Consider the following 27,142-nt stretch of genomic DNA (forward strand, 5'->3'; position numbering starts at 1 on the left):
GTGCTTCTCAAGTCTCTACACAGATATAGCATAAGTTGTTCCATTTTTAAAAAAGAAAATTATCCTTATAATTTCTATATTTCTCTGTGTGAATTCAGAATATCCTATTACATTCCATTATAGCTTCATGAGTGAGGTAGAAGAGACCTGAGGAAGCAGTAGATTGATGTAGTTGAAAGAACATTGGATTTGCAATTAGAGGACCCAGGTTTAAGTACTAGTTTAGCTACTTATTACCTCTGATCTCTTTAAGCATAAATATCTTCATCTATAAAATAAGGGAATTGGACTAGATCAAGAGTTTTTAACTTGAAATCCAGAGAACCCTGGATGGTAAAAAAAATTACAATTTTATTTTTACTAATGTATAACTGGAATTTAGCCTTTCCTTCAATTATGGATTTTATTTAAAAATATTATTCTGAAAAAAAATTCCATAGACTTCACCAGATTGCCAAAAGTATATAACTTCTAAAATATTAAGAACTCCTGGACTAGAAGATGGTCAAATTCTTTCTTGTCTCTATCATAAAATCTCAAAAGATCTCACCAGAGATTGTTTAATCCGACTTGAAGAATATCACTGAAAAATGATAATCAAGTATTTGTTTGAAGATCTTAAGCCAAAGGGAAACCAAAGCTGTGCAAGGCAACCTCTTCTGTATTGAGATAGCTCTGTTAGAAGTTTTCTCTTCCAACAAAACTGAATTTGGCAAATAGTAGCTGTTACCCATTGTTCCTAGCATGGCTCTCTGGGTCTCAGAAGAACCTCTTTCTTCTGTCTTCCACATAACAACTTTTAAAATATTTGAATGCTGCGATGATGCTTCTCCCACTCCATATCTGCTTTTCTCCAGGTTAAACAGGCAAATTCTCTTTAAAGAATCTACACTTCTGGAAGGGAAAAAAGCCCATCTATTTAATACTAAATATTCTACCAGTATTGTTGAGGAGCTTTTTCATGGAACATTAAGATCTCTAAATAATTAAAAATGTGAGTCCCCTAAAGGGAACTGCTAAGACATATGGGCATGAGAAGGTGACATATTACCAAATGAAACAGAGTAAATGATGTCATTTTAATAAGCTCCAACAACAGATGAACAAAGAAGTAAATAACCTTGTTGCAAGGGAAAAAAGAGGGATAACTAATGGACAGCCCTTAAGCTCCCACTGTGATTTTCTCAAGGTCAAATGGATTCAAGAATGTGTGCTGAACTTATGGAGGATATGTTTCGCACAGATTGGATAGACAAATATGGTGGTTTGTGATGAGCATAAAACTGAATTCACAGGTCTAATGGCATATCTCAGTATCTTGTTTCAAATAATCAATATATTCTTTAAAATTAGTTATTTAATAGGATTTTAAAAAATTAATCTTTTTTTTCAATGATCTTTTTCTTTCCTTCCTCTTACTTGGGAAAGAAAATATGTTCAAAATATATGTCGAGGGCAGCTAGATGGTGCAGTGAATAGAATACTGGTCCTGGAGTCGGAAGGACCTTAGTTCAAATCCAGTCTCAGGCACTTAATACTTCTTACTAGCTGTGTGACCCTGGCAAGAAATTTAACCCCAGTTGCTTCCCCAAAATAATCCATCTTATTCTGTGTCCTGTGTCAAGCATCTTTCTGTCTAGGAGTAGATAGAGATTTCATTTGTTCCTTGGAAGTCATGGTGGATCATTGTATTGATCAGGGTTTTTAAGTCTTTCAAAGTTTAACTTTTGGGAGTAAATCTTCAAATATTGGTAGTACAAAGATTTTGTGGTACAGTCATTCTTTCCACTGAAGTAGTTAATAAATTCATTAACAACTGTCTTCAGGAATAGCTGTGGCTAGAAAAATTCATGAGGTGTTAGCCAACCTGATTGTGAGCCTTTCAGAATCTAGTCAGCCTGGTCTTTAGATATATCACAAAGTCCATCCCTAACCCATCCTTGAAGCCATTCCAGTTTGGTAGATTATGCCAAGGCTTGTATTACACAGGATGAAAAATCCAGAGCCACCCCTGGCCATGATGAAATATCAGAAGATGACTTCATTGAAATCATTAATTGTTATCACATTTTAAATATAATTATTTAAGAGGTTATTATTTGAGCAGTAATTACAAATCCTGGGACAAAGAATTTGGAGGGACAGGAAAAGCATTTATAAGGGGTTTTCTTAAGTAATTATAAAATACTAATCATTATCATGTAGTCATTACATATATTCTTAATTAATGGATACTACAAAAATAACTATCAAAGGAAATGTCAATAAAATGTTTTTTCTTTAAAATAGATCCTCATATTTTAAAAGGTTGAAAGCCACTGACTTAGAGGATACTGATGGTAAGTTCCATTACTTGTTCATCAGATTCACTTAAAGTAGGATAGGCCTATATATTAATTTTCCATTTTAGTAGTAAAATACTATATTATATACTATATCATAGTAAAATCACATGAGATGAATCAGTCCTTCTCCAATTATGGTCCAGAGTCACTGGAACTCAAAACAATTTTTAAAATGATACTAAGATGATTTAATTTCTAATGTAGTTAATATCAGTTAATATAATTCATAAACAAAATCACATTGGGAATCCTCACAATTTCTAAAAATATAAAAGGGGTACTAGGATCAACATTGTAATTGTCAATGCTAAAAAATTACCCATGCATACATATATCATGTAAATAAAAAGCTATAATTAAAAAAGAACAAAGGACAAACAAAACAACAATTAAAAGAACAAAACTTCTTGCAAAAAGATAATCAGAAGCCACATTTCCAAGTTTACTAAACTTTCATTGAAGTGAAATGGGGGAGAATTTATTGAAGTGCAAATCTTTGGGAATACATATTTTGACAAGTTTTTAAAAATAGATTTAGTGTGACTAATTTCATTGCCAAATTCAGTCCAAGTTATTCACCCCGAAATGAATAACTTTTCCCCTTTCTTCCTATCATCCACATACTTCAATTGAGCCCCAGCATTTCAACACAAATTGTTTCCAGCTCTTTAAACTTATGATTCCCTTGTTATGAAACTACTCGATTGTTCTCCTTGTTTTCAGAACACTGAAACTGCATGAGGATGTATCTTCAAGGCCCCAGACTATCTCCAGCCTCAAAGGAATTAGTTTAACAGCTGTGTTTTTTAAATACTCCAATAAGACATGAAAGTCACTTAATTGGAGCTTGAGGCTGCAGAGTAGAGGAAAAGACTTCCCTTTAGTTTACCTGGCATAGGTACCACCTGGGGACTGTCAGAATCTGCCCAGATCATGTCTGACACATGCCCAAAGGGGCAAGAACAATTGGGAATTTACCAAGTTACAGGGAAATACTATCCTTTGAGCCTTGGGAATAATTGTTTATATTTATTGTCAGAGCTCCCCCTATCTCATTTATGTAGAAATACACAGATAGCTCTGTCAGTAAGGGGAACTTCTGTTCAACTGTCTCCTAAAGAGTTCATGGGATATTATAGGACCATAGTTATAGAGCTAGAAGAGACATTAGAAAATATATAATCTATTGCCTCTTTCCACTGATAAGGTGATTCATGCCAATTCCAATAGATTTGTGATGGAGAGAGCCATTTATAGCCAGAGAGAGGACTATGGAGCTGAATGTGGATCATAATATAGTATTTTCACCTTTTTTGTTGTTGTTACTTGCTTGATTTTTTTTCCTTTCTTATTTTCCCCCTTTTTGATCTGATTTTTCTTGTGAAGCAGGATAAATGTGGAAGTACATTTAGAAGAACTGCATATGCTTAACCTTTATTATTACTTGCTGTCTAGGAGAGAGAGGGATGGGAGGGAGGGAGGTAGTAAAATTTGAACACAAGATTTTGCAAGGGTAAATGTTGAAAACTATCTCTGCATGTATTTTAAAAATAAAAAGCTATTATTAAATTTTTAAAAAGGAAAATAAAAAATAGAAATTATCTAGTCTAACTCAAATTTATAATATATAATTTGTAATGCCAAGAAAGATTGACTTTTTCAGTCTTATGCCACAATCTGAAGTCAAATCCATTGACTGCAAGCTCTATGCTCTTTCCCATGGACAATACTGGCTCCCATAAGAACTAAAAGCAACCTAAATTACCCAGGCCATCTCTCCTAATTAATCATTCCATTCAGTGATGAAGAAATTTATGATAATTAGGTCCTACATCTAAAGCTAGAATGAATTACTCAATCATTTGACAAATAGGCACTGTATCAAGCTTTGAGAATACAAAAAGAGACAAAATACAGTTTCTGCCCTCAAGGAGGTTATAATTGAATGATGGAGACAACATGTAATCAAATATGAACAAAACAAATGATTCTCAGGACAAATTGGAAATAATAGAGAGATTGAGGATGGCTACCTGAGGAAGGTGGGAGTTTAGTTGGGACTTAAAGGAAGCCAAGGAGATCAATGGTTGAAATGGAGGAGGGAGATTATTCTAGGCATGAATGAGCCAGAGAAAATGTCCTGGAAGGGATATTAGAGACCATCTAGTCTAATTTCTTTAATTCATGGATGAGTAAAAAAAAAAGTTTTTTTGTTTTTTTTTTATTTTGCGAGTCAGAAAGAGATGGTGACTTGCCTGGCATCCTTAAACTAAGCAGCAATTAAATTGAGATTAGAAACCAGAGGTCCTCATTTTTAGCCCCATATTCAGTTCCCCTCCACCATGCATGTTGCTTCCCAACTATAAACATGCCTCTTCCATCAACTTGGATGCTTCTGATCCCAGTTTAAGCTTGTCTGAAATCAATGATTTGGTCATAGTCCCTTTGGCTTCCAGGTACCAGTGTCAAACTTAAGTAAAATATTACTGGTCAACATTATTCCATCAATGGAAGTGAGCACAAACAAGAGAATATTGTATATAGTACAATTGTTTTAAGAATGACAGACCAACTCAGTCATTTTAACAATTATAAATACACAAATTAAAAATAAAGGACATATAAACAAAGATACTATCTGAATCCAGAGAAAGAACTGATGAATGGAAGTATTTATAGAATGATTTTACACACACACACACACACACACACACACACATATGTGTGTGTATGTGTATGTATGTATATACATATACATATATGTGTGTGTATATATATATATATAACATTTTATATACATATGTATCGATGTATGTATATCCACTTTTTCTAATGGTAGCCATCTCTAGTGCAGGGAAAAGGGAGGGAATTAAAAAAGGGGGGGAAGGCATTTAAATGATAACTATGACAACATAGTTGTCATATATTTGGAGGGAATAACAAGTATGTAGTAATTTTGTAGTTGATATGCAATCATCTTTTTTTATTGTATCATGTTATGGAAATGCTTGTGTTATTCCCTGATTAAAATATAAAATAATTTTTTTAAAAATTACTCCATCACTGGAAGAAACATTTTTCCCCATAATGAGCCCTTGTGAGTAGATGTAGCATTTTTAGCTGATGCAGTCCGCATATGGAAGAGCTTCCATAAATGCTTATGATGGATAACAGATGAGCTGTGTTCAACCAATACATAGACATTTTGTAATTTGTGAAGAGATAGACTTTTGATTGGGTTCTGATGTAAAAGTGGGGTGCATTCTTCAAAAAAGTCAGAATAATAAATGTCAGAAGTATGGGAATTAAAGTACTACTTTTATGGCCATGTAAGACATTTTAGGAATGTCTTAGAAATTTAGAAAATTATGAGCATTTGACCCAACACAGAAATGGGATTCAGGGTACTTCAAAACAGCAATTGATTTATTATCCAATGACTTTAAGCCAGTTTTGAAGTGGGTAAATACTATAAAAATACCTTTAAGTTTCAATCCACTATCCCAAAGAACTGAGTTGTTCTAGGAGAAAAAGTGTCCCAACCTCCCCCATTCCCATCCTAACCTCCCAAAGTCCCTTCATGCTGGTCAATAATAACATATTTTGAAGTGGAGAACAAGCTGGGACATTTTCCCAAACTGGCACCAGCACAGCACTTGAACTGTCTATCTATCATCCCTAGCTCCAGCACATTCAGGTCAATCTCCTTTTTCCAATCATACATTTCCTAGGTGGCATCTTTATGCTACTTCGTGTACATAAATCATCACTGAATATGATCCAGTCTCTTTATGCTCACCATATCTGTTTCAGTTGTCCTTTGGGTGACCCACAATTTTGATTCATTGGAGATAGTGATATCCCATGATTTGCAGCCAGGAGAATACTGGTATTAAAAATGTGGATAACTTGAAGGATTGTCCATTTCCCTTCATATCATAGTCTGCACTGTAGTTATTCTTCATTGCCTTCGTTTTTACCTATTAGGATTGTTAGGCTAAAATTGTTTGAGTTGTCATAGAGTTCATTTATGAGACTGGAGGCACCATATAATGTCACCTGCAAACAGTCACATCCTGAGGCCCTTCCCACCTATGAGGAATTTCTTTTATATTTAGACTTTGCCCACCTTTGACTTTGCATCCTCCATGACAGTGGTAAGTATTTTTGCAGAGGACTGGATTTGGAGTCTATGTTTTATGTCTCACCATTAGTGTTTTGTCTTTCTATCTCCAGCATCAAACAAGATACCTGGTATGTGATAAGACCTCAATAAAGTTTTTTTTGTTTGTTTTTTTATTATTACTGAAAGCCTTATGATTATCCAACAAAATTATTCCTTTTGTTGTTTCCACCAAGGAATATTATATGATCTTCATACAGTCACAAGACATTTTGTTGGAGGAGAACTTTTAAATGTAGATTTTCCTTTATCATATCAAATACTTTTTTATAATCTACAAGCAAGTAAACATGGAAAGAGGAAAGAGGAGTTCTGCAAAGCCCTTGATATAATATGACATTTGAGCCTCACAACCATCCTGTGAGGTAAATACTACAGATTTTATCCTGATTTTACAGATGAGAAAACTAAGGTTCAAAGAGATCTCTATGACCTCAGAAAGGTCAAGTAACTTGTCTGTAGTCACCAAGCCAACAAATGTTAAAGGTGGAATGCCCATCCAATTTTCCTAACTCAAAGTCCAGCGTCTCTTTGCACATGAGATGATGCCTAATGAAGGAACAGATAATTGTGAGCCACATGACTTGAGCAAACTATTCTCTCAGCATCTTATCTTTGTTCATTTGCCTCCCCTCCAAGCTCACACTCTGAGGGAGAATAACAAGGCTCTGCCTCACTGATAACTGGTGATGGTAGATTGTTTAAGCTAGGAAGTTACTGTTCATTAAAGGAAGGCTGAAAATGACAGAATCATGTGAGACTTGTTCTTAAATAAAAAGTACCATCACAAGGTTAAAAAAGAAAAGAGATGAGGGCAGAGGATCCAGGGACAGCAACGTAGCCATTTTACTTGCTACAGAGAATGGGCTGAAGGTGACTGAGAGCTAAAAAAGATTGCCATGATGGGACATGATTTGCTGGCCAAGAGATGCCAGTATTTGGCCTGTTCTCAACAAACTAGCCTTCTAGAGTAAGGAGAATATTTACCGTATTCTCTACCAGAGGTAGCTGCCAGAACCAGAGCAAATCCCTTTACTGGAAGGACTCTGCAGAATTGGTGCATATCAGTTAATAGTTTTAGGCCTGGGAACCATTTCTAGATGGTCACATGCAGTCCTAGTAGGAACCTTTCCTCAAATTCCCTCAATTCCTTCCTAAATGCAATGACATCATTCCCATGAGATGCTTAAAAATGTCAGGGGTCAACAAATCGGAGCTAAATTTGGAGAATTGGACATTTTTCTTTACCTTCTTCTGACTTGAAGAGCTCTTAGTACCCTTTGTGCAAGTCCAATGATGAAAATCAATGGCTGTCCAGAACATTTCAAATTCTTGCTACAGAGAACTAATTTATCTTGATTTTCTTATTCAAAGTTCAATTGTTCCCCCATGTTAGGATCTGCCCAGTTTCTCTCCCAGTCATTCTCCATAATGAATATCATAGAGACTAGAGAATTCACCCCAAGCCAAACTATTTGAGTCCAACCCACGGCAGAGCATTCCAAGCTCTTGTTGGTATGATCAGCCACAGTTGGATACACTATAACTTGACTAACAGTGATATCATTTTGGTCTTCTTTGAGAATGAAGGACAATAGCTAACCAACCATATCACGTGGATTATGAGACTCTATAATAATACTGTTCATTTCCTTCAAGAGATTTCTGAGGTCCTCCATTTCTGCAAGGGCAATTTTATGATACCGTCTGCAAAAAGGATAGACACTGTTGAAATGGATTTTGTTGATTCTCCTTTGGTACATCCCACATCCCACTCATTCATTGAGATCCCCTGGCTCTTGTGCTGAATTTCTTCTTCAGATAATGCTCCCATTCTTGAGTCCCTAGAAAGCCTTTGAATCCAAACATCTCAATATCCACTATGGAGGTGGAGAATCGGGTGTGTTTTTAATTCTCCTTGCCAACACTTGAGGCATCATACAATGTTACCTGCAAATAGTCACATCCTGAGGCCCTCCCCACCTATGGGGAATTTCTTTTTTTATTTGAACTTTGCACTAGACATCCTCTATACTTCTACACAGAAGAATTAGATTATCAGAATTTTCAGACATTTAACTTTGTCTCATTGCCTACAATTCTCTTACCTCCAAATTAGGTTAGAATTAGTCCCAGTCAGAACTGAAGCCTCAGAGATGTTTGCAGGGCTACTTTAAGACTAGACCACATCATCATTGTCACACTGCTTCCCTATGGCTATCCTATTGCTCCTGTGTCTACAAATGAAGACTCCATATCCATGAACAAATTTCACTGAATTTTAACATACTGGGGCTTCTTCTGTGAAAGGCAGATCCTTTGTTTCAGCCAGTACATGGAATGGGAATCAGCCATCATGGGCAATTGATATCGCCTATGGAAGGTATTTTTCTACAATAAATCTGTGTTAGATGAGTCTCCTTGGGGGAAGGATCATAAGCTGCAAAGAATCTAAAGCTAGAAGAGACATCAGAATCCATGTAGTCCAATCACTTCTTTTTACATTTGAGGAAACTGAGATTCATGAACATTAAGCACCTTGTTCAAGATTACAAAGGGAGTGTCAGAAGAGAGATGTCCTCTGACTCCATGGTCAGTGTTTGTTGAATTGCTCCATACCAGTTCCCAAAAACACAGGCAGAGATTTATGCCTAAAATCATAGATTTAAAGCTAGGAAGATTCTTAGAGGTCATGTAGCACCCAAAATCTTTATTTTATAAATAAGGCAACTGAAGTCTGAAAAAGTTAAGTGGCTTGTCAAGGTGACACAAGTAATGTTTCAGAAAAAGAATTTTTCCAGATCCAAGAGTCATTCTGCCTTTCGAGGCTTTCCCTTCCTTCAACGACAAAACATAGAGAAATAGTCAGAAGGAAGAGTTAGCTAGGCCATAGAAAGGTATGAAATATTCATTGTCTTGAGATTTATTTGTCCTCTTAGTCATTACAATAAACTAAAGGTCAAAGGAATATTGGAAACAAATTTGATTCCTCTTCCATTTTTCTAATTCATAGACTAGAAATTATCTCTCTCCTCTGAAATTTCATAGCACTTTACTTCAAAATTAATAGATATTTGTATAGAGGAGGAGCAACTACAGTATAGAGGTTTGATTTGGAATCAGAGTCCCAGCCCTGACATACCACAATTTTTCAGTTTTAGTTACCTCATCTATAAAATGGGATGAGAGAATTGGATTAAATGATTTCTAAATTCCCTTCATGGGACATTTAAGATGACTCTAATGGATAGGGAACTGGGCATGGACTCAGGAAAACTCATCTTTAGTTCAAATCCATCCAGAGACACCTACCAACTGTGTGACAAATCATTTAATCATGTTTGCCTCAGTTTCCTCATCTGTAAAATGAACTGGAAGAAAGAAATGGCAAAGTGCTACAGTATTTCTGCCAAGAAAACCCCAAATGGAGTCATGAAGAGTCAACAATTGCAACAGTTTATTTCCAGCTCTGAGTTATCATCTCACTCTGTTTATTAAAGTGTAGCCTCCTTGGGAGCAAAGACTGTGTTATTCTATCACTGTAAGCAAATTAGAACTATTTTTTACACATCATAGAGAATAAGAAATGTTAATGAACTTAACTAAAAATCATAGAACAATGCAAATGGTGAAGCCAACAAAATTAAATGGAACTTTGAATCTTTCCAATAGCCTGTGTTGGCTTTGGAGTAAAGTTGTGCAGACATACTCTCTCTCTCTTTACAGAAATATGAGACAAGGGGTATGGAATATACCACATACACATGATAAATGAGTTGATATAAAAATCTCTTTTTACTTTCTTGTGTTTGTTTGTTGTTTTTTTTTTATCTTTGTTTCAAGGGCTGTTACTTGGGTAGCAAAGGAGTAAGGGATATATTTGTAAATGAAGGTGATATCAATATATAAATTATATTTATATATATAACTACATAATATATAAATATAAATAAAAAGATATCAATTTTAGAAATTTAAGGAAATGAAGTGGTTAGGAAGAATGTAGGGTTTTATGACTTCCTATGCAAACTAGTGGGTGCTGTCATTAAGTCAGGATTGCTTAGATGCTGGATGGGAGTTGAGTATTGTGTTCACCAAGTGTCATCAAGTCCTGGACTCAGGAAGACAAGATCCCATTCAGCCTTCAACATTTACTAGCTGTATGATACTAGGCAAGTCATTTAATCCCTTTTTGCCCCAGTTTCCTCATTTCTAAAGCAGGAATAATACTGTCATCTACTTAACAAGTTGTTGTGAGGATCAAATAAAATAATAGTTGTCAATCATTTAGCACAGTGCCTGGCACATATAAAGTACTACATAAATATTAACTATTATTACTTGTTAAATAGATATTTCCATCTCACTATCTGTGCCCTATTTTTGTGTGCAGTCATCAAGATAAGAAAGGATGAAAAATTCTACTGACAACCTAGAATATATTAAAAAACTGTGCAACCCAGAGATACCATTTCACAATAGCAAAGCTCTGATAGTCCTGGGACAAAAAAGGAAAGAAAATCATCCATTTAAATAAAAGCTATGGGAATGTAAGGGGAAAGACTGTAACTACTCTAAATTTATTTCAGTTTGAAAGCTAAATTTCCTAGAAATTCATTGAATTATTTGGTAATTCTTTGCTTTCTCTTTAGCCAACGAAAATGCTGATGATTTCATAAAATAAACAGGGAAACCCAAGGTGGACCTGAATTCCATTCTGAAACAGGGATGGGAAATGTAACAGCAAATGGCTATTTAAATGGGATGTTATCTGTTCTTCTCAGTGATTAGATCCAAAGAGCCGGGAAGGTTAGAAACATTTATTTAGTGGCTGTCACCATTAAGAAATGGAGTGCTACAGAGGCCTATCAACATCTATAGTGAGCGGCTGCTGAGCTTAGGGGAAAGAGAAGAAAGAATTCAGGGAGAAAAGGAAGAAGCTTCCAGTCTACACAACCACCATAATCTCCTCCAGGGGTTTTCTCTTTAAGTCAGGAACTGTGGCATCTTTTCTGGGATACCCAACAGGGAGAAGCATCAGCAACTTTTCGTTGGCAGGGCGTACCAGTAGGGTCCTCAGGCGAGGTCCACAATTGAGAGGGGTAGTTGTGACTGTCACAAGACCAGCATTCTAAAAGAAGAGAAACCACATGATTAAGTCACCAGGGAAAACCTTTCTTCTAGAGTCCTTTCAAATCTTGACTTATTTTCTAGTATCTTCAAGACTTCTGGATGGAGTATTTCTCATTTCCAAATATTATGGGGCAAAAAATACAGAAGGTTGCCTACTGTGACCTTAGGGAATTGGCCCTCTCCCTATCGCCAGGTCCCAGTTATACTTCCTACACAGGACAGACTCAAAGATGTGTAAATTTAGAGATGGAAGGGACGTTGAAATCCAATGAGTCTAATCCCCTTATTTTATTGATGAGGAAACTAAGATACAAACAAGTTAAATGACTATATCCTTGGGTTATACAGATAGTGACCATCTGCGGTGGTATTTGAACCCAGCTGTTCCCAATTTATATTTTGTAGGAATGAAAAAGCTAATTTTCTTTGATAGTTATGCCTAAGACAAAGAAAAGTATAATTTTCCAGGGATATCTGGGTGTTTGGGAAATCTAACTCAGATGAAAGAAATTATGAAAAACTATGCTAAATTGCTAAAATCATATGTCTGCTGAAATTATCTGGTCATAACTATGTATCCCACAGAATCAAACAGACCCATCATGGCCACTTGAAAATGCCAACCCCTAAAACAGAGGGAGTAACTGAGATACTATTATCCCCAGTAACTCCAGACTATAGGCAGTCAATACACAGTCTGTCCAGGTGGGGGCTGTCTGGAACTATTTTTTTCCTCTTTCCTTCCTTCAGAAACCCTGATTGTCATGTGTGGAAAAGGATGAGAGTAAGACCATTCATACCGTGACTTGTTGAAAGCCAGAGGGCAGCAAACTCAACAGCAAAATGAAATAGGGAGACAAAAATATTCTTGTATGTTGGATTCTAATGTATCTCTAGCTCAACAGAAGATATAATGTTAAAATAAACATATCTGGCTAATTTGGAACTTTAAAAAAAGAATAAAATATATAAATTCCTCTCATATTGGAAAAGGCCCTAGATTGAATTTGAATTCCATCTCTGAGATTCTATACCTGGATGACATTAAGAAAGGTGCTTAATTCTTTGGGCCATCTTTAAAATGAAGGGGATAAATAGATGAACTTCCAGTTTGAAATGTTATAATGGAAAAATTTATCGATATATTTTCATTTTTATGTCATCTATATTTCCTAATATGTGTCTTCCCAGCCCTCCAAGAGAGCCATTTTAAGCTTATTTTAATAAAATAAAGAGCATTTGAATAAAAAAGAGGGTTTGAAAAGTAGTTCAGCAAAACTAACCAAGATGTCAATCAAATTTGGCATTAATGCAGTGTCAATACAATGTTCCACATCTATAGTCCCATTCTTCAAAGAATGGAGGAAAATACATTCTTCTATGTCTTCTTTAAGGTTAGCCTTTTTTTGAAACTTTGATGATGCTATTATTACAGGAAATAATGGGGCATATGAAGAGGGAGGTGGTAGATGGGCTCTTTGGATTGGCTGCCATGACAAAAAGCCACAGAGAGAAAATCCCAGCTAGATTTCTGATCCATTTTGTTCCTAGAATCACCCAAGTTCTAATGTGTGTATGGTTCAAAAAACAAAAACAAAACTCACCATACTAATGTCTTTCTAATTGAAATATAACTCACTCTAATCTCTCTAGCTATGATCTTCTCCAAAACCCCTTTACTGTGAACTCTCACAGAGATCTATCTTATCATTTATCCATATCTAACAGGAATAATGAATTCAGATATGAAGGGAAGAATTTCAATTAAAACTCGAAAGTTCTTCTGGTGTGTCTACCAGAGAAATTGAAGGATTTAATGGAGTCTCTCTTAATGCTGACACATCATTCCTGAAACTATCACCAATTTACCCAGAATATACTTTGTATGTACACATAACAAACAATAAATGTTTGTTGACTGACACAAAAAGCTACAATTTCTCTGATCCAATAACTAATCTGAATGACTTACTACAAAAAAAAAAAAAAATTCCCAGGTATGTTTTTGGGTCATGACAATCACCAAGGAAATTTTCTGAATATATTTTCTACTTGAGCTATCTCGTTTAGAAATGCAAAGACAGGGCCTTAAAAAAATGAATAAAACACCTGCAAATCTCCATAGGGTTTGAAGTTCAATAGGAATTTTTAAGTAAAGTCTTTGATTTTTATCCCCAGAAGGTCTTCTTTTTTCCATCACCAAATACCATATCTCTTCTTTTTTGCCTGCTGGGTTAGCAACATACCTGCAAGGCAGCAAGAAGGATGCCACAAGCAATGGAAACACTGATCTCATTGTAGTAATGTGTCTTTTTTCTGCCACTCGAAGTTACACCATAGATTTTTTTGAAAATGAGAATCAGATAAGGGGCTGTGTCCAGGTATTCTTTGATCCAGTTGGTTCTAAAAGAGGAAAAATTTTGGAGTTTTAAAATTCTTTTATTGTCCTCAAAAGATCATATAATTAAAATTTTAGAAATACATTTATTTTTTGTTTTATTTGTTCACATACAAAAGGATAAAAAAAATCCCTAGATCATTACATAATAATATGAAACTCTATTTCTCAGATAATTCCTTCTTTGGCTACTGCTACCATTCTTCTTTATATCTTCTTACCTCTCTTCAATGTAGATAATATAACATTTTGTTCAAAGGGAAATTGTTCAAAGTATTGTTCAGTGCATTTGAGGATCTTCTATTAAAGAGTATTATACAGGTCTCTGCTTGTCAAAATCTTATTCATTCTTTACAATCTATCCTCAAAATAACCTCCTCCATAGTCCCTTACCTGATAATTTCAGCTAGAGACATTTCTTCCCAATTCCATTCTGCTAAATTGGTATCAATAGCAAGAAAGAGGCAAGCAAACCTTTATTAGCACCAAACTTTATTATTGTGTTGTATTTCAGTCATTTTTCAGTCATGTCTGATTTTTCATGACCACATCGGGGATATTTTCTTAGCAAAATGGTTTGTCATTTCCTTCTTCAGCTCATTTTACAGTTAGAGCGTAAACAGGGTTAAGTGATTTTCTCAAAATCACCCAGATAAGAAGTATCTGAGGTCAGATTTGAACTTAGGAATGAGCCTTCCTAATTTCAAGCCTGGAGCCCTCTCTGTTTCATCATCATGTCCACTGTACTAAATGTTTTACAAATATTATCTCATTTTATCCTTACAACTACCTCAAGAAATAGGTGCTGATATTTATACCCATTTCATATTTAAGGTAACTAAGTCAAAAGAGGTTGAGATGCCCAGGATAACAGTTAGTAAGTATCTGGAGCTAGATTCCTGACTCCAGGTCCCATATTCTATCCACTGCACCACCTATCAGTGTAGATACAATTTGATGTTCCTAGCACAGCTTCTTCCTAGACTAAAAAGACAGAGGTGAGAAGTGATGCTGCAGAATTTTAATGCAATTAAGCTCAGAGAAGTAACCTAGAAAACTAAGAGACTAGCTAGTAGCTCAGATTGGCTGAAAGACAGAATGCATGAAAGGAAGAAAAGAGAAAGGAATAAGAGTAGAAAAATGGCTGGATGTGGGATCTCTGTATATAGGAATTTTTATGGGGGTCAACAACCTATGTTAAAAACCACATTGTTGTGTTCAATGCAGTAATTCAAAAGTACAAAACATGGAACAAAATATAAGGTTTTCTTTTTTGTGTCTATGTTAAAGCTGGCTGGCCAGGTTATCAAATCTCTTCAATGAGAATGGAAAACAAAAAACAAACAAACAAACAAAAAGCATTATACTTGATTTTTAGTCTGTTTTTCACAAATAGGCCAATAACATTGCATACTACTAATAATATTACTCATTCATTTCAGAATCACTTTATATAATTTTATAAATCTTATGTTTTAGAGAGTATTTTTGATGTCTTTAAAGGATAAACCAATGCAGCCCAAAACGAGTCACATGGGTCCAGTTTCTGGCTTCTGTAGTCCTCTGAGAACTAAGAGAGAAAAGACCAGAAGTGCTTGGTTTCCTAAGCATGGAAAAAGTGCAAAGGCTCCAGCATTTCAAATACTTGTTTCTTGTTCTTATTTTTTTACTTTCCATTTGGGGAGTGGTAGTTCTTTTAAGTATATGGTAGGAGTATATGGGCTCATTAGTGGAGGAAGCACACTTGTAAATGGGTAGGAATCAGTTACTTCTGGTATGAGGTCAATGTTTAAGGACCTCTACACAGGAGAAGAAAGCAATTAATTCTCCTGCCAGGCACTGATAAGTGCTTCACATACTTCTGCTCCAGATCCAAAGAAAAGAGAAATTTAATTGCCCTGAATCATATCATGAATTCAAAGGCAGAAACAGGGAAAATTCCCTAATTCCCTTCCTGAACCACTGGAAGAGAGCACACACTAATTACTACCAACAAAAAGGGAAAATGAATAAGAATAGACAAACCAAAGAGCAGGGAGGGGGACGTAGAGGGAATAACTGAAAAATGATAATACTTTATGTATTGAAATTAATTTAAATGTAAACAGTTACTCAGCAAGCTTAATTGTTTGCATTGATATTTAATGTTAAGTTTTTCCCAAACTTTATTTTTTAATGTTTCTCCTTTCTCCCTTATCTAATGATAATCTATTGAATTATTGTTGTAAAAAAGGAAGAAAAGAGGAAGGGAGGAAGGAGGGAAGGAAGGAAGGAAGGAAAAAAGGAGGAAGGAAAGGAGGGAGGAAGAGAGGGAGGGAGAGAGAAAGGGAGGAAGGAAGGAAGGGAAGGAGGAAGGAGAGGAGGAGGAGGAAGGGAAGGATGGAAGGGAAGGAAGAAGAGAGGGAGGGGAAAAGGAGAGGGAAAAGGAAGGAGGGAGGGGAGGAAAAAAGAGAAGAAGAAGAGAAGGCTGGAGGGAGGAAAAAAGATAAAGGGAGAAAAGAAAGGGAAGGGAATGAAAGAAAAGAGGGAAAGGATAAAGAAAAGAGGAGAGGAGGAAAGATAGAAGGAAGGAGAAAGAGAGAGAGAAAAGAAAGACAATTTAGCAAAACTCACCAAAACACTAGCCAAGTGTACAGTACATACAATGTTCCATATCTATGGATATCAACCACTGTAAAGAAGGGAAGCACCTGTATTTTCTCACTTTACTTTCAGTAATATTCAACAATAAACTCAGTCCATATTAAATTTTCAGTAATACTTGAAAGAGAGAAATGGAGAAAAAGAGAGAGACATCTTATCTGCTTAATACCATACTGCCTGAGTGCTTCAAGGCCACTAGTAGACCTTGGGGCAGGGAGTTCTCACACATCCAGGACATTCCTTTGGGGCCAAGAGTCTTGTCTAATCTTAAAATGGTTTGTAGATGTCTGGGTGAAGGGCTCTGGCAGAGACAGAGAAACAGAGAAAGACAGAGATATAGAGACAATTAGATAAGAAGGATAGAAAGACTGAGGCAGAGAGACAAAGACAGATAGAAAAAGAGAGACAAAATTCCCTGATCTGATACCCACAATTCTTTCCAGAATCAGACTCAAGATTATTTTTACAAAACAAAATTAAAACTCATTTTAGTCATTTAGTTAGGCAAATTAAACTCTTTCAGCATCCTCAGGATCTATAGTTAACATCACCTTAAGTTATAAAAACCTAATATTGATGCTACTGAATTTCTTACTTTAGTTTCTTTAGGTCATTAACCCATTTGGCTCCCATTCTTTTCTTGTAATTTACTTCCTCTTCATCCTCAATGATCATTCGAATCTTGTGTTTCGTTTCTTCATCTTGCACAACCACAAACGACCAAGGCTCTGTGTGTGCTCCACTTGGTGCTGTTCCTTTAAACCAGTAAATTAAAATAAATAAATTAAAATTCAGAAGAATACAAAGGAAAATTAGAAAGGAATTTTGTTCTTCAGTCAACATAGTTGTGCCCAATTCTTCATGACCTCATTTGGAATATTCTTCTTCTTCTTCTTTTTCTTTTTCTTTTCTTTTCTTTTTTTCCCCCTGAGGCAATTGGAGTTAAGTGACTTGCCCAGGATCACACAGCTAAGGAAGTGTTAAGTATCTAAGGCCAGATTTGAACTCAGATCATCTTGACTTCAGGCTGGTGCTCTATCTACTGTGTCACCTAGCTCCCTCATTTGGAGTATTCTTGACAAAAATCCTGAGTGGTTTGCCATTTCCATATGGTTTTCATTTGCCATGAGGAAACTGAGGAAAACAGGGTTAAGTGACTTGTTTAGAGAGAGTCACACAGGCAGTAAGTGTCTGAGGTCAGATTTGAAGTCAGAAGATTGAGTCTTCCTGACTCTAGGCCAAGCACTCTATCTATTTCCTCTGATGAGGAATCTGGGCAGAGGTAGTAAAAGTGCCAAATCTTAACCAGCAGAGCACTAGGAAGGAAAAAAGATAGTAAGATATGTCCTGAACATCCAAATCAAGCATTATGATCTGAAATATAGTGACAAGAAAAATTTATATCTTTCCCTGCTCTTTTAGTTCATTTTACTCAGAACAATTTTCTTTAATTTAACTTTACATTTAAGGTATTACTAATGCTTTTTAAAATCTGATACTTTTTTTTAATTGATGCTTTTGCATCATATTATTTTTTAGGTATCTTCTCCCTCACCTCCACACCCACATGAACCTTTCCTTATAACAAGGAAAGCATGTTAAGCAAAATCCAACAATCTGGCAGCCTATATTGACATCCATATTCCTAGTTTTTCATTTCTCAAAATGAATAAAAGGAATTGCAAAGCTTCATTGCTTCTCTGGAGCTCATTTGTGATTTTAATTACATGAATTTGTATTCTTTTGGGGGTTCTTTTCACTTAATATTTCTGAAGTCATTGTGTATATCATTTTCCTAGTTCTGCTTAATTCATTCTGTATCAGTTCATAAAAACATGTTTTCTGAATTTCTCAAATCAGACTCATTCTAAATGCCTCTATGACAACCAGGAAGAACAAATAACATTATTTCTGGAGATTGCAACAATTCACACACCCCCTTTCTAATTTTTTGAGGCAAGCCTCAAGATTTGCTGATATTATCACAGTCCAAAAATCCCTTCATTTTGACAGCTAGCAAAAAAAAAAATTAAGTTATGAAGTTTGCCAGAGAAAGATAAATTCAATTCAGGGCAAAGTAAAAAAAATTGTGCCTCTAAGACACTGGAGCACACAAAAATCAAGTCAATAGCTCAATAAATCTTTATAGATTTCCTCCTATGTGCAAAGCGCTGGGCTACGTGCTGTATGGTTACATGGGTTCTTCCTTCAGAGAAATTATAATCTAGTTAGGGAGATGACATCAACACAGGAAAGATTAAATAACTATAAGGACAGGTGCATGAGATGTAGTAGGTTAGATGTGTGCAAGACTTTAGTTACCTAATGTTGATGGGCTTCACTACATGGCTTAGTCTCCAGCATTGATGGGCTTCAATAAATTACTGACTTATGACCTTACCCATCTCTGGAGTTCCACAGTTATTCTAAAGACTTAAAGTCAGCCCAGAAGATTGTAGGAGTGTCCTTATTTCCTCCTGTTCCAGGAGTTAATAAGTATTTGCTGAATGAATAAATATTAAGAACTTGACTTATATATGTTCAGGACACCTTGGGTAGGAGACAAGTAATTTTATTCCTAGTAAGAGTGCTTAACTTAGGCAAGAGCTTTTACTTTGGAAATTCATATTAGAAACTATACATATACCATGAATTCCGGCCATCCCAGCTTTGAATTCTCTTTGTTTCTAAAGCTCTACTTTTCTTTGTATTCCCAAACATAAGAAAAATAATTTTTCTTTTTATTTCAGTAAGGCCCAATTTCCCTCAAATTTGAAAGGAAACTGCATCTGTAACAAAGAGAAACTCAATATGGGTGATTTCAAAAAGATTTCTCATAGTGTGGAGGAAAGCACACTTGGAGTTTAAAAAATAAATGGGTTTCAGCTCCTAAATCTGCTACTTCCTATGTGGGCTTGGACTAGTCTCTGGGCCTCAGTTTCCGTAGCTGTAAAATACATATTAAAACACTGATCCTACCTGCCTCAGAAGAATGCTGTGAAGATCAATGCAATGTAAGAGAATATATTATACTGCATGAATGTAAGAGAAAGTATTTTGAAAGTACAAAATTTATGTGAATGTGTTTTATAACTTTTAGATCAAAAGACTATCAAGGGTAAAGGTTGTACTATTACATCTTTTAAGAAGATTATTAATAGAAATAAATAAATAAATATGTTAAGTACTCTATTAAATAGGTACCTAATACTACTTGCTGGATTTAATTTAATTCAACCCAAGCATTTTGCTAGCAGACTCAGCAGCCTGCAGTACAGCTAGAGTAAGGCATTTGTGTGCCTCAGTAAGGTTTGAAGATATGAGTGGCCATCCAGCAAAGACTCTGAGCCACTGCATAATTATGTTGAAGGACTGTGACTCCACACAAAAAATACTTATATGAAGGATCTATCCATTTTTAAATGAAACCAAATTTATTCTTTCTTGTTTGTTTCTTTTTTAGAGAGACAATGAATTCAGATATGCACTAAATTAATTTCTAAATGAATTAGAATGCAGTTTATATAGGAAGACATCAGATGGAAAAAAAAAATCAAAGGACTTTGCTGTAACTATCAAATAGTTTTCTTCTATGGACAGACTCTTTTATACTGAAATTAGTTTGCTTGGGTTTTTTCCCCCTTCAGTTGTGGTTGCTATTGTTCATTTACATGGACATGCTAGCTAATCAGAATTTATAATGAAGAATCATGGTTGCAGCTGGATAACATTAGTTTCTAGAAGAGAAAAAAGGAAAAAATGGGTTTCCTGTGTACTGCGTCTTTTGACAACTTTTTTTTTTTTTTTTTTTTTTAATAAGCACTTACTCACTAGGATACTTTAGGTTTATCAGAAGTGTGTGAGTTGTTCCTCCATCTGTACCCAAGCTATATGAAAGATATATGTTGCTTCTTTAGAGATAGTCAAGTTGTGAAAATGGAAAGCACAGAATTGCAGCAATGGTGCCTCAATGGCAGAGGAGATATTTGAGCCAATGACAGCTGCATGCTTCACCACTTGAGTTTGAAAATCACAAATTCTCCAATAAGTCATATCTGTCATCCAGCTGACAGCCTCAAGAGACCTAGCTGCATAGTTTCATACCTGCTGTTTTGATGACATTGTCAATAACCTGTCTTGGGACAGGCTCATCACTTATGAACCTGACAGACCGCCTCTGATTGAGAAGCTCATAAAATTCCTGGGATCGCTTAATCATTTCAGACTCCGGAAAGCGTGGACTGGAGAATGGGACATGTTCAAGGTTTTCTTCTGATTCGTGCAACTCATCGTCATCTGCAAATACAAGTAGTGACAACAGTAATGAAAATTCCATTTTTATATCTTACAGCTTACAGAGCTGTCTTGCCTGGAAAATCTCATTTTATCCTTGCAAAGGGAGAAACGCAAGCATCATTATTCCCATTTCATAGATGAGAAAATTGAACAGAAAAATTATTTTTATTATAACTCTATATTTACAAAATATTTATGCATAAGTAATTTTTCAGCAATGACAATTGCAAAACCTTTTGTTCCAACTTTTCCCCTCCTTCCCCCTATCCCTTTCCCAGATGGCAGGTTGACCAATACATGTTACATGTGTTAAAGTATAAATTAAATAGAACACACACACACACACACACACACACACACACACACACACACACACACACACATATATATATGCTTGTCTAAACAGTTATTTTGCTGTACAAAAAGAATTGGACTTTGAAACAGTGTACACTTAACCTGTGAAGGAAATAAAAAATGCAGGAGGACAAAAATAGAGGGATTGGAAATTCTGTGTAGTGGTTCATAGTCATCTCCCAGAGTACTTTCGCTGGGTGTAGCTGGTTCACTTCATTACTGCTCTATTGGAACTGACTTGGTTCATCTCATTGTTGGAGAGGGCCATGTCCATCAGAACTGATCACCATATAGTTTTGTTGTTGCCATGTATAATGATCTCCTGGTCCTGCTCATTTCACTCAGCATCAGTTCATGTAGGTCTCTCCAAGCCTCTCTGTATTCATCCTGCTGGTCATTTCTTACAGAACAATAATATTCTATAACATTCATATACCATAATTTATTCAGCCTTTCTCCAGCTGATGGGCATCCACTCAGCTTCCAGAAACAGAAAAATTAAATGGTTTACTGTAGGTCACATATTCAGTGCTCCCCTAGGTGTTATTACCTGAATTTGGTATTCCATCTCCTGATTCTGGTTAGTTTTTGTTTGGTTGTTTGGTTGTTGTTGTTGTTGTTGTTGTTGTTGTTGTTGTTGTTGTTGTTGTTGTTGTTGTTGTTGTTGTTGTTGTTGTTTTTACTTTGACTTATACCTAGAGTATATTTTCTCAGGCATTTTTTCTTAGAGGCATCCTTCAAGGCTCAGTTCAAGTGTCACCTCCTAAAGGAAGCCTTCACTGAGACTCCCTAGTTGTTAATGCACTCTCTTTCTCTTCAAATTATGTAGCAATAAAGGATCTTGGATTTAATGTCAAAGGATCTGCTATCAATCATGATCAGCCTAAGGCTCTCTTACCTAGGGTAAAATTTGGAATTTTTTCAACCAGTCATATGATATGGTCTTAAGTCTCTTCACCATCCTGGTTGTTCTCCTTTGTTCTCCTGTTGTCCCTCACCTCTCTCCCCTCTTTCTCTCTCTTCCCCTCCCCCACCCCTCTCTCCCTTTCTCTCCTTCCCTCCCTTCCTCTTTCTCTCCCTTCCTCTTCTCTCTGTCTCTTTCTCTGTCTCCCTTTTTCTCTGTGTGTGTGTGTTTCTGTCACTGTCTCTGTCTCTCTGTCTGTCTCTGTCTCTCTCTTTTTCTCTGTCTCAGTTTCCTATTCTCTCTTTGTATCTCTATCTCTCTGTTTCTCTGTCTCTCTTTGTCTCTCTCTCCCTCCCTCCCTCTCTCCCTCTCCCTCTCCCTCTCCCTCTCCCTCTCCCTCTCCCTCTCCCTCTCCCTCTCCCTCTCCCTCTCCCTCCCCCTCCCTCCCTCCCTCCCTCCCTCCCTCCCTCTCTCTCTCTCTCTCTCTCTCTCTCTCTCTCTCTCTCTCTCTCTCTCTCTCTCTCTCTCTCTCTCTCTCTCTCTCTCCCCCCCCCTTCTTGGCTTTCTTCAACTTCCAATTAAAAGCCCAACTTCTTTTTTTTAATTGAAATAATTTCCTCTCAGATTTGTGGAGGAGGAAGGAATTTGTGTCCAAAGGAGAACTAGAGACCATTATTGATCACATAATAGAAAATTTTGATTACACCAAATTAAAAAGTTTCTGCACAAACAAAACTAATGCAAACAAGATTAGAAGGGAAGTAACAAGTTGGGAAAACATTTTTACAGTTAAAGGTTCTGATAAAAGCCTCATCTCCAAAATATACAGAGAATTGACTTTAATTTATAAGAAATCAAGCCATTCTCCAACTGATAAAATGGTCAAAGGATATGAACAGACAATTTTCAGATGATGAAATTAAAACTATTTCCACTCATAAGAAAGAGTGTTCCAAATCACTACTGATCAGAGAAATGCAAATTAAGACAACTCTGAGATACCACTACACACCTGTCAGATTGGCTAAGATGACAGGAACAAATAACGATGAATGTTGGAGGGGCTGTGGGAAAATTGGGACACTGATGCATTGTTGGTGGAGTTGTGAAAGAATCCAACCATTCTGGAGAGCAATCTGGAATTATGCCCAAAAAGTTATCAAACTGTGCATACCCTTTGACCCAGCAGTGCTACTACTGGGCTTATATCCCAAGGAAATACTAAAGAAGGGAAAGGGACCTGTATGTGCCAAAATGTTTGTGGCAGCCCTTTTTGTAGTGGCTAGAAACTGGAAAATGAATGGAAACCCATCAATTGGAGAATGGTTGGGTAAATTATGGCATATGAATGTTATGGAATATTATTGTTCTGTAAGAAATGACCAGCAGGATGAATACAGAGAGGCTTGGAGAGACTTACATCAACTGATGCTGAGTGAAAGGAGCAGAACTAGGAGATCATTATACACTTCAACAATGATACTGTATGAAGATGTATTCTGATGAAAGTGGATATTTTCAACATAGAGAAGAGCTAATCCAATTCCAATTGATCAATGATGGACAGGATCAGCTACCTCCAGAAAAGGAACACTGGGAAATGAGTGTGAACTGTGAGCAATTTTTTTTTGTTTCTCTTCCCAGATTATTTTTACCTTCCGAATACAATTCTTCCTTTGCAACAACAACAACAAAATTCGGTTCTGCACATATATATTGTACCTAGGATATACTATAAGATATTTAATATGTATGGGAATGCCTGCCATCTACGGGAGGGAGTGGAGGGAAGGAGGGGAAAAATTCGAAACAGAAAGGAGTACAAGGGATAATGTTGTAAAAAAAAAATTACCTATGCATATGTACTGTCAAAAAATGTTATAATTATAAAAATTAATTTAAAAATAAATTTTAAATTAAAAAATAAAAATAAAAAAGAAATAATTTGTTGTTACATTGCCTAATTTCTTCTACTACTCCTCTCCCTTTATGAAACCCACTCAATATAATGGACTATGAAGAGGAAAAAAACTCTTAAAACTGATTTTGAGATTTGCCTTCGTTAATCAATTTATAACTTTTATTTTTATTGGATTATTTAATTCATTTACATATAGAGTTATATTTCTATGTTTGTTCCTAGGTCTTTCTTTTTCTGAATTGGGATTTTTAAAAGTCTCAAGTTGTTTTTGTTTAATCTATTTTAAAAAAAAATATTTCCATAGGTTTTCTTCTCTATCTTTTTGTTTTGTTTTGTTTTTGCTTTTGCTTTTGCTGAGGCAATTAGGGCTAAGTGACATGCCCAGGGTCATACAGCTAGGAAGTGTTAAGTGTCTGAGACTATATTTGAACTCAGGTCCTCCTGACTTCAGGGCCAGTCCTCTATCCACTGTGCCACCTAAATTCCTCTCTCCATTTCCCAGTTGATAAAGGGCCAAAGGACATGAACAGACAGTCCTCAGAAGAAATTAAAGCTATTAATAGGCAGATGAAAAAAAAGTCCAAATCACTACTGACCAAAGAAATGAAAATCAAAACAACTCTGAGGTACCACCTCATAGTCATTAAATTGGCCAATGTGACAGAAAAGTAAAATGACAAATGCTGGAAAGAATATGGAAACACAGGGGCATCAATGCACTACCCATGAAGTCCTGAACTGGTCCACCAATCCTTACATCTTAGAACCATCTTGGGACATCTTATATTCTTACAATTTAGAACTATGCCCAAAGGGATGCCCTTGTGCATACTCTTTGACCTAGCAACAACACCATAAGCTCTGCATTCTAAATATATATTTTTAAAAAAGAAAATGACCCACAAGCACAAAAAACATTTATAGAAGCTCTTCTTGCTGTGACAAAGAACTGGAAATTTGGGGGATTCCATTAAATATGGACAAGTTGTGGTACATGGCTGAGATGGAATACTATCATGCCACAAAAAATGATAATCAGAATGGCTTCAGAAAAATCCAAGAAGACATGCAAACTAATAAAAAGTGATGAGAGCAGAACCAGCAGAACATAATACCCAGAAACAGCAGCACTATAATGATAGTTAACTACTAAAATTTTAACTGTTCTGATCTATAAAATGATTCAGTAATTTCAAAGGACTCTTGATGAAAAATGATATTTACCTCCAGAGAGAAAAATAAGTATAGGTCAAAGAATATAATTTTTCATTTTCATTATTTTTTGCCTTCCCTCTGCCCCCCAACATGGACAATACAAAAACGTTTTGAGTGATTTCACATAATGAGTATCACATTGCTTATCTTCTCAATGGGTGGGGAGGGAGAGAATTTGGAACACAAAATTTTTTAAAAAGGGAATGCTATAAATAAATATTCTTCCATTTTCCCTCCCCTCTATCTGTTATTCTTTCTCCTAGTTTCTGGCTTACTTATTAATTTATTTTTTTATTTTTCCCTTAGCATAATTGAATTTTCCCTCTCTTTTTTCTTTCTACATTATTTGATTAAAATCCTCCCTTCCTCTTTTCTCTTTAAACTTATTTTGTTAGTTTTTAAATATTTTGGTTTTTTTCCCCAAAAAACTCATCTTCTACAGTAAACTTTTTCCAATCTCTCTTTAATTCTAATGCACTGCTTACATACATACATACATACATATATATATATGTGTGTGTGTGTATACATGTATGTATATTGTGTGACACATACACACCCACACACATCTCCTGTCTATAGTTTGTTTATACACAAGTATTTGCAAGTTGTCTTTTCCATTAAATTGTGGGCTCTTCAAGAATAGGAACAATCTTCTGTCTTTTATATTCCCAGCACTTAGCCCAGTGCCTGACATATAGCAGGCACTTAAATAAATGTTTATTAACTGAGCTATTGACCACATGTCCACAACTGAACATAACACTCCATATGTGCTCTGATCAAAGAAGAATACTGAGAAACTAGTGCTTTATTATACTTAGAACTATGACTCTCTATACAGCCCACTAACTTTTTAGGCTACCACATTTCATTGCTTACTCATACTGAGCTCAAAGTTCTCTCAAAAGCCTAGAGCTTATTAACATTGTTCCCTTAACCATTCCTCCTCTAGCTTACCTCTGAGGACTTCATTCTTGGATCCCAAATGTAAGAAGATTCTTTCTCTACTAAAATTGATTTTATTGGATTTAGCCTGCCAAAGATTATTTAATCCCTGACTGTCCAATTTAGAGTCCAGGGGTTAGCTATACCTCCCAGCTTTGTGTCACCTGCAAATTTGATAAATATGCCATCTGTGCCTTATGCCAAACCTTTGCTGCCAACCTCTTCTCATATGCCAAAGGAATAGATCATTTTAACTATAAAGAAAGAAAAGGGAAGCTATAATATTTTGACCAAGAGAAACAAAGTAGAAATTCAAATTTGTAGTACTAGGCAAAAAAATTCTGAAAAATTAGTTGTGATAAAACAAACAAAACAAAGCAAAAATCAAAACGAAATCAGCCATATCATAATATGTCTGATGAAGCAATTAACTGACTTCTATGATAAAATGGAAGTCAAACCTGTTAAATGCTGATAGGTTGGCAATTATAAGTATCTTAAAACATATAATGAAACTTCTAATAACAAAGTCCAAATGGATTAGGACTTTAATCCCTTAGAGATGAGTGATTACCTTGTTTTCCTGGCTCTCCCAATTTTGATTGCAAAATCAATTAACAAAACAATCCTGTTTCTATTCCTAATAAGTAATCCATATAATGATAAGCATAATAATTCAAAAGAGTTGTGGGTAAAATGAGATGGAATTAGTTGAATGAACTCACATGGAACACAGACACCTAATAATTTTTTTCTTTTTTTTTTTTTTTTGCTGAGGCAATTGGGGTTAAGTGACTTGACC

The 27,142-nt window shown here is 35.7% G+C and overlaps 1 protein-coding gene across 1 annotated transcript in view; it reads right to left on the minus strand.

Annotated features, from left to right (window-relative positions):
- Positions 1 to 11,333: 11,333 nt before the first annotated feature.
- Positions 11,334 to 27,142, minus strand: part of IYD (iodotyrosine deiodinase) — a 34,569-nt gene continuing 18,760 nt past the window's right edge. Inside the window, exons 2-5 of the mRNA XM_074309569.1 lie at positions 20,807 to 20,998; positions 17,298 to 17,457; positions 13,908 to 14,064; positions 11,334 to 11,659 (exon numbers count right to left, since the gene is read on the minus strand). Coding sequence (XP_074165670.1) covers positions 11,477 to 11,659; positions 13,908 to 14,064; positions 17,298 to 17,457; positions 20,807 to 20,998 — 692 coding nt within the window. The 3' untranslated portion in view covers positions 11,334 to 11,476. The remainder of the gene's footprint in view (positions 11,660 to 13,907; positions 14,065 to 17,297; positions 17,458 to 20,806; positions 20,999 to 27,142) is intronic.

The sequence above is a fragment of the Sminthopsis crassicaudata genome, chromosome 4 (assembly GCF_048593235.1).
Source record: "Sminthopsis crassicaudata isolate SCR6 chromosome 4, ASM4859323v1, whole genome shotgun sequence".
Taxonomy (NCBI): domain Eukaryota; kingdom Metazoa; phylum Chordata; class Mammalia; order Dasyuromorphia; family Dasyuridae; genus Sminthopsis; species Sminthopsis crassicaudata.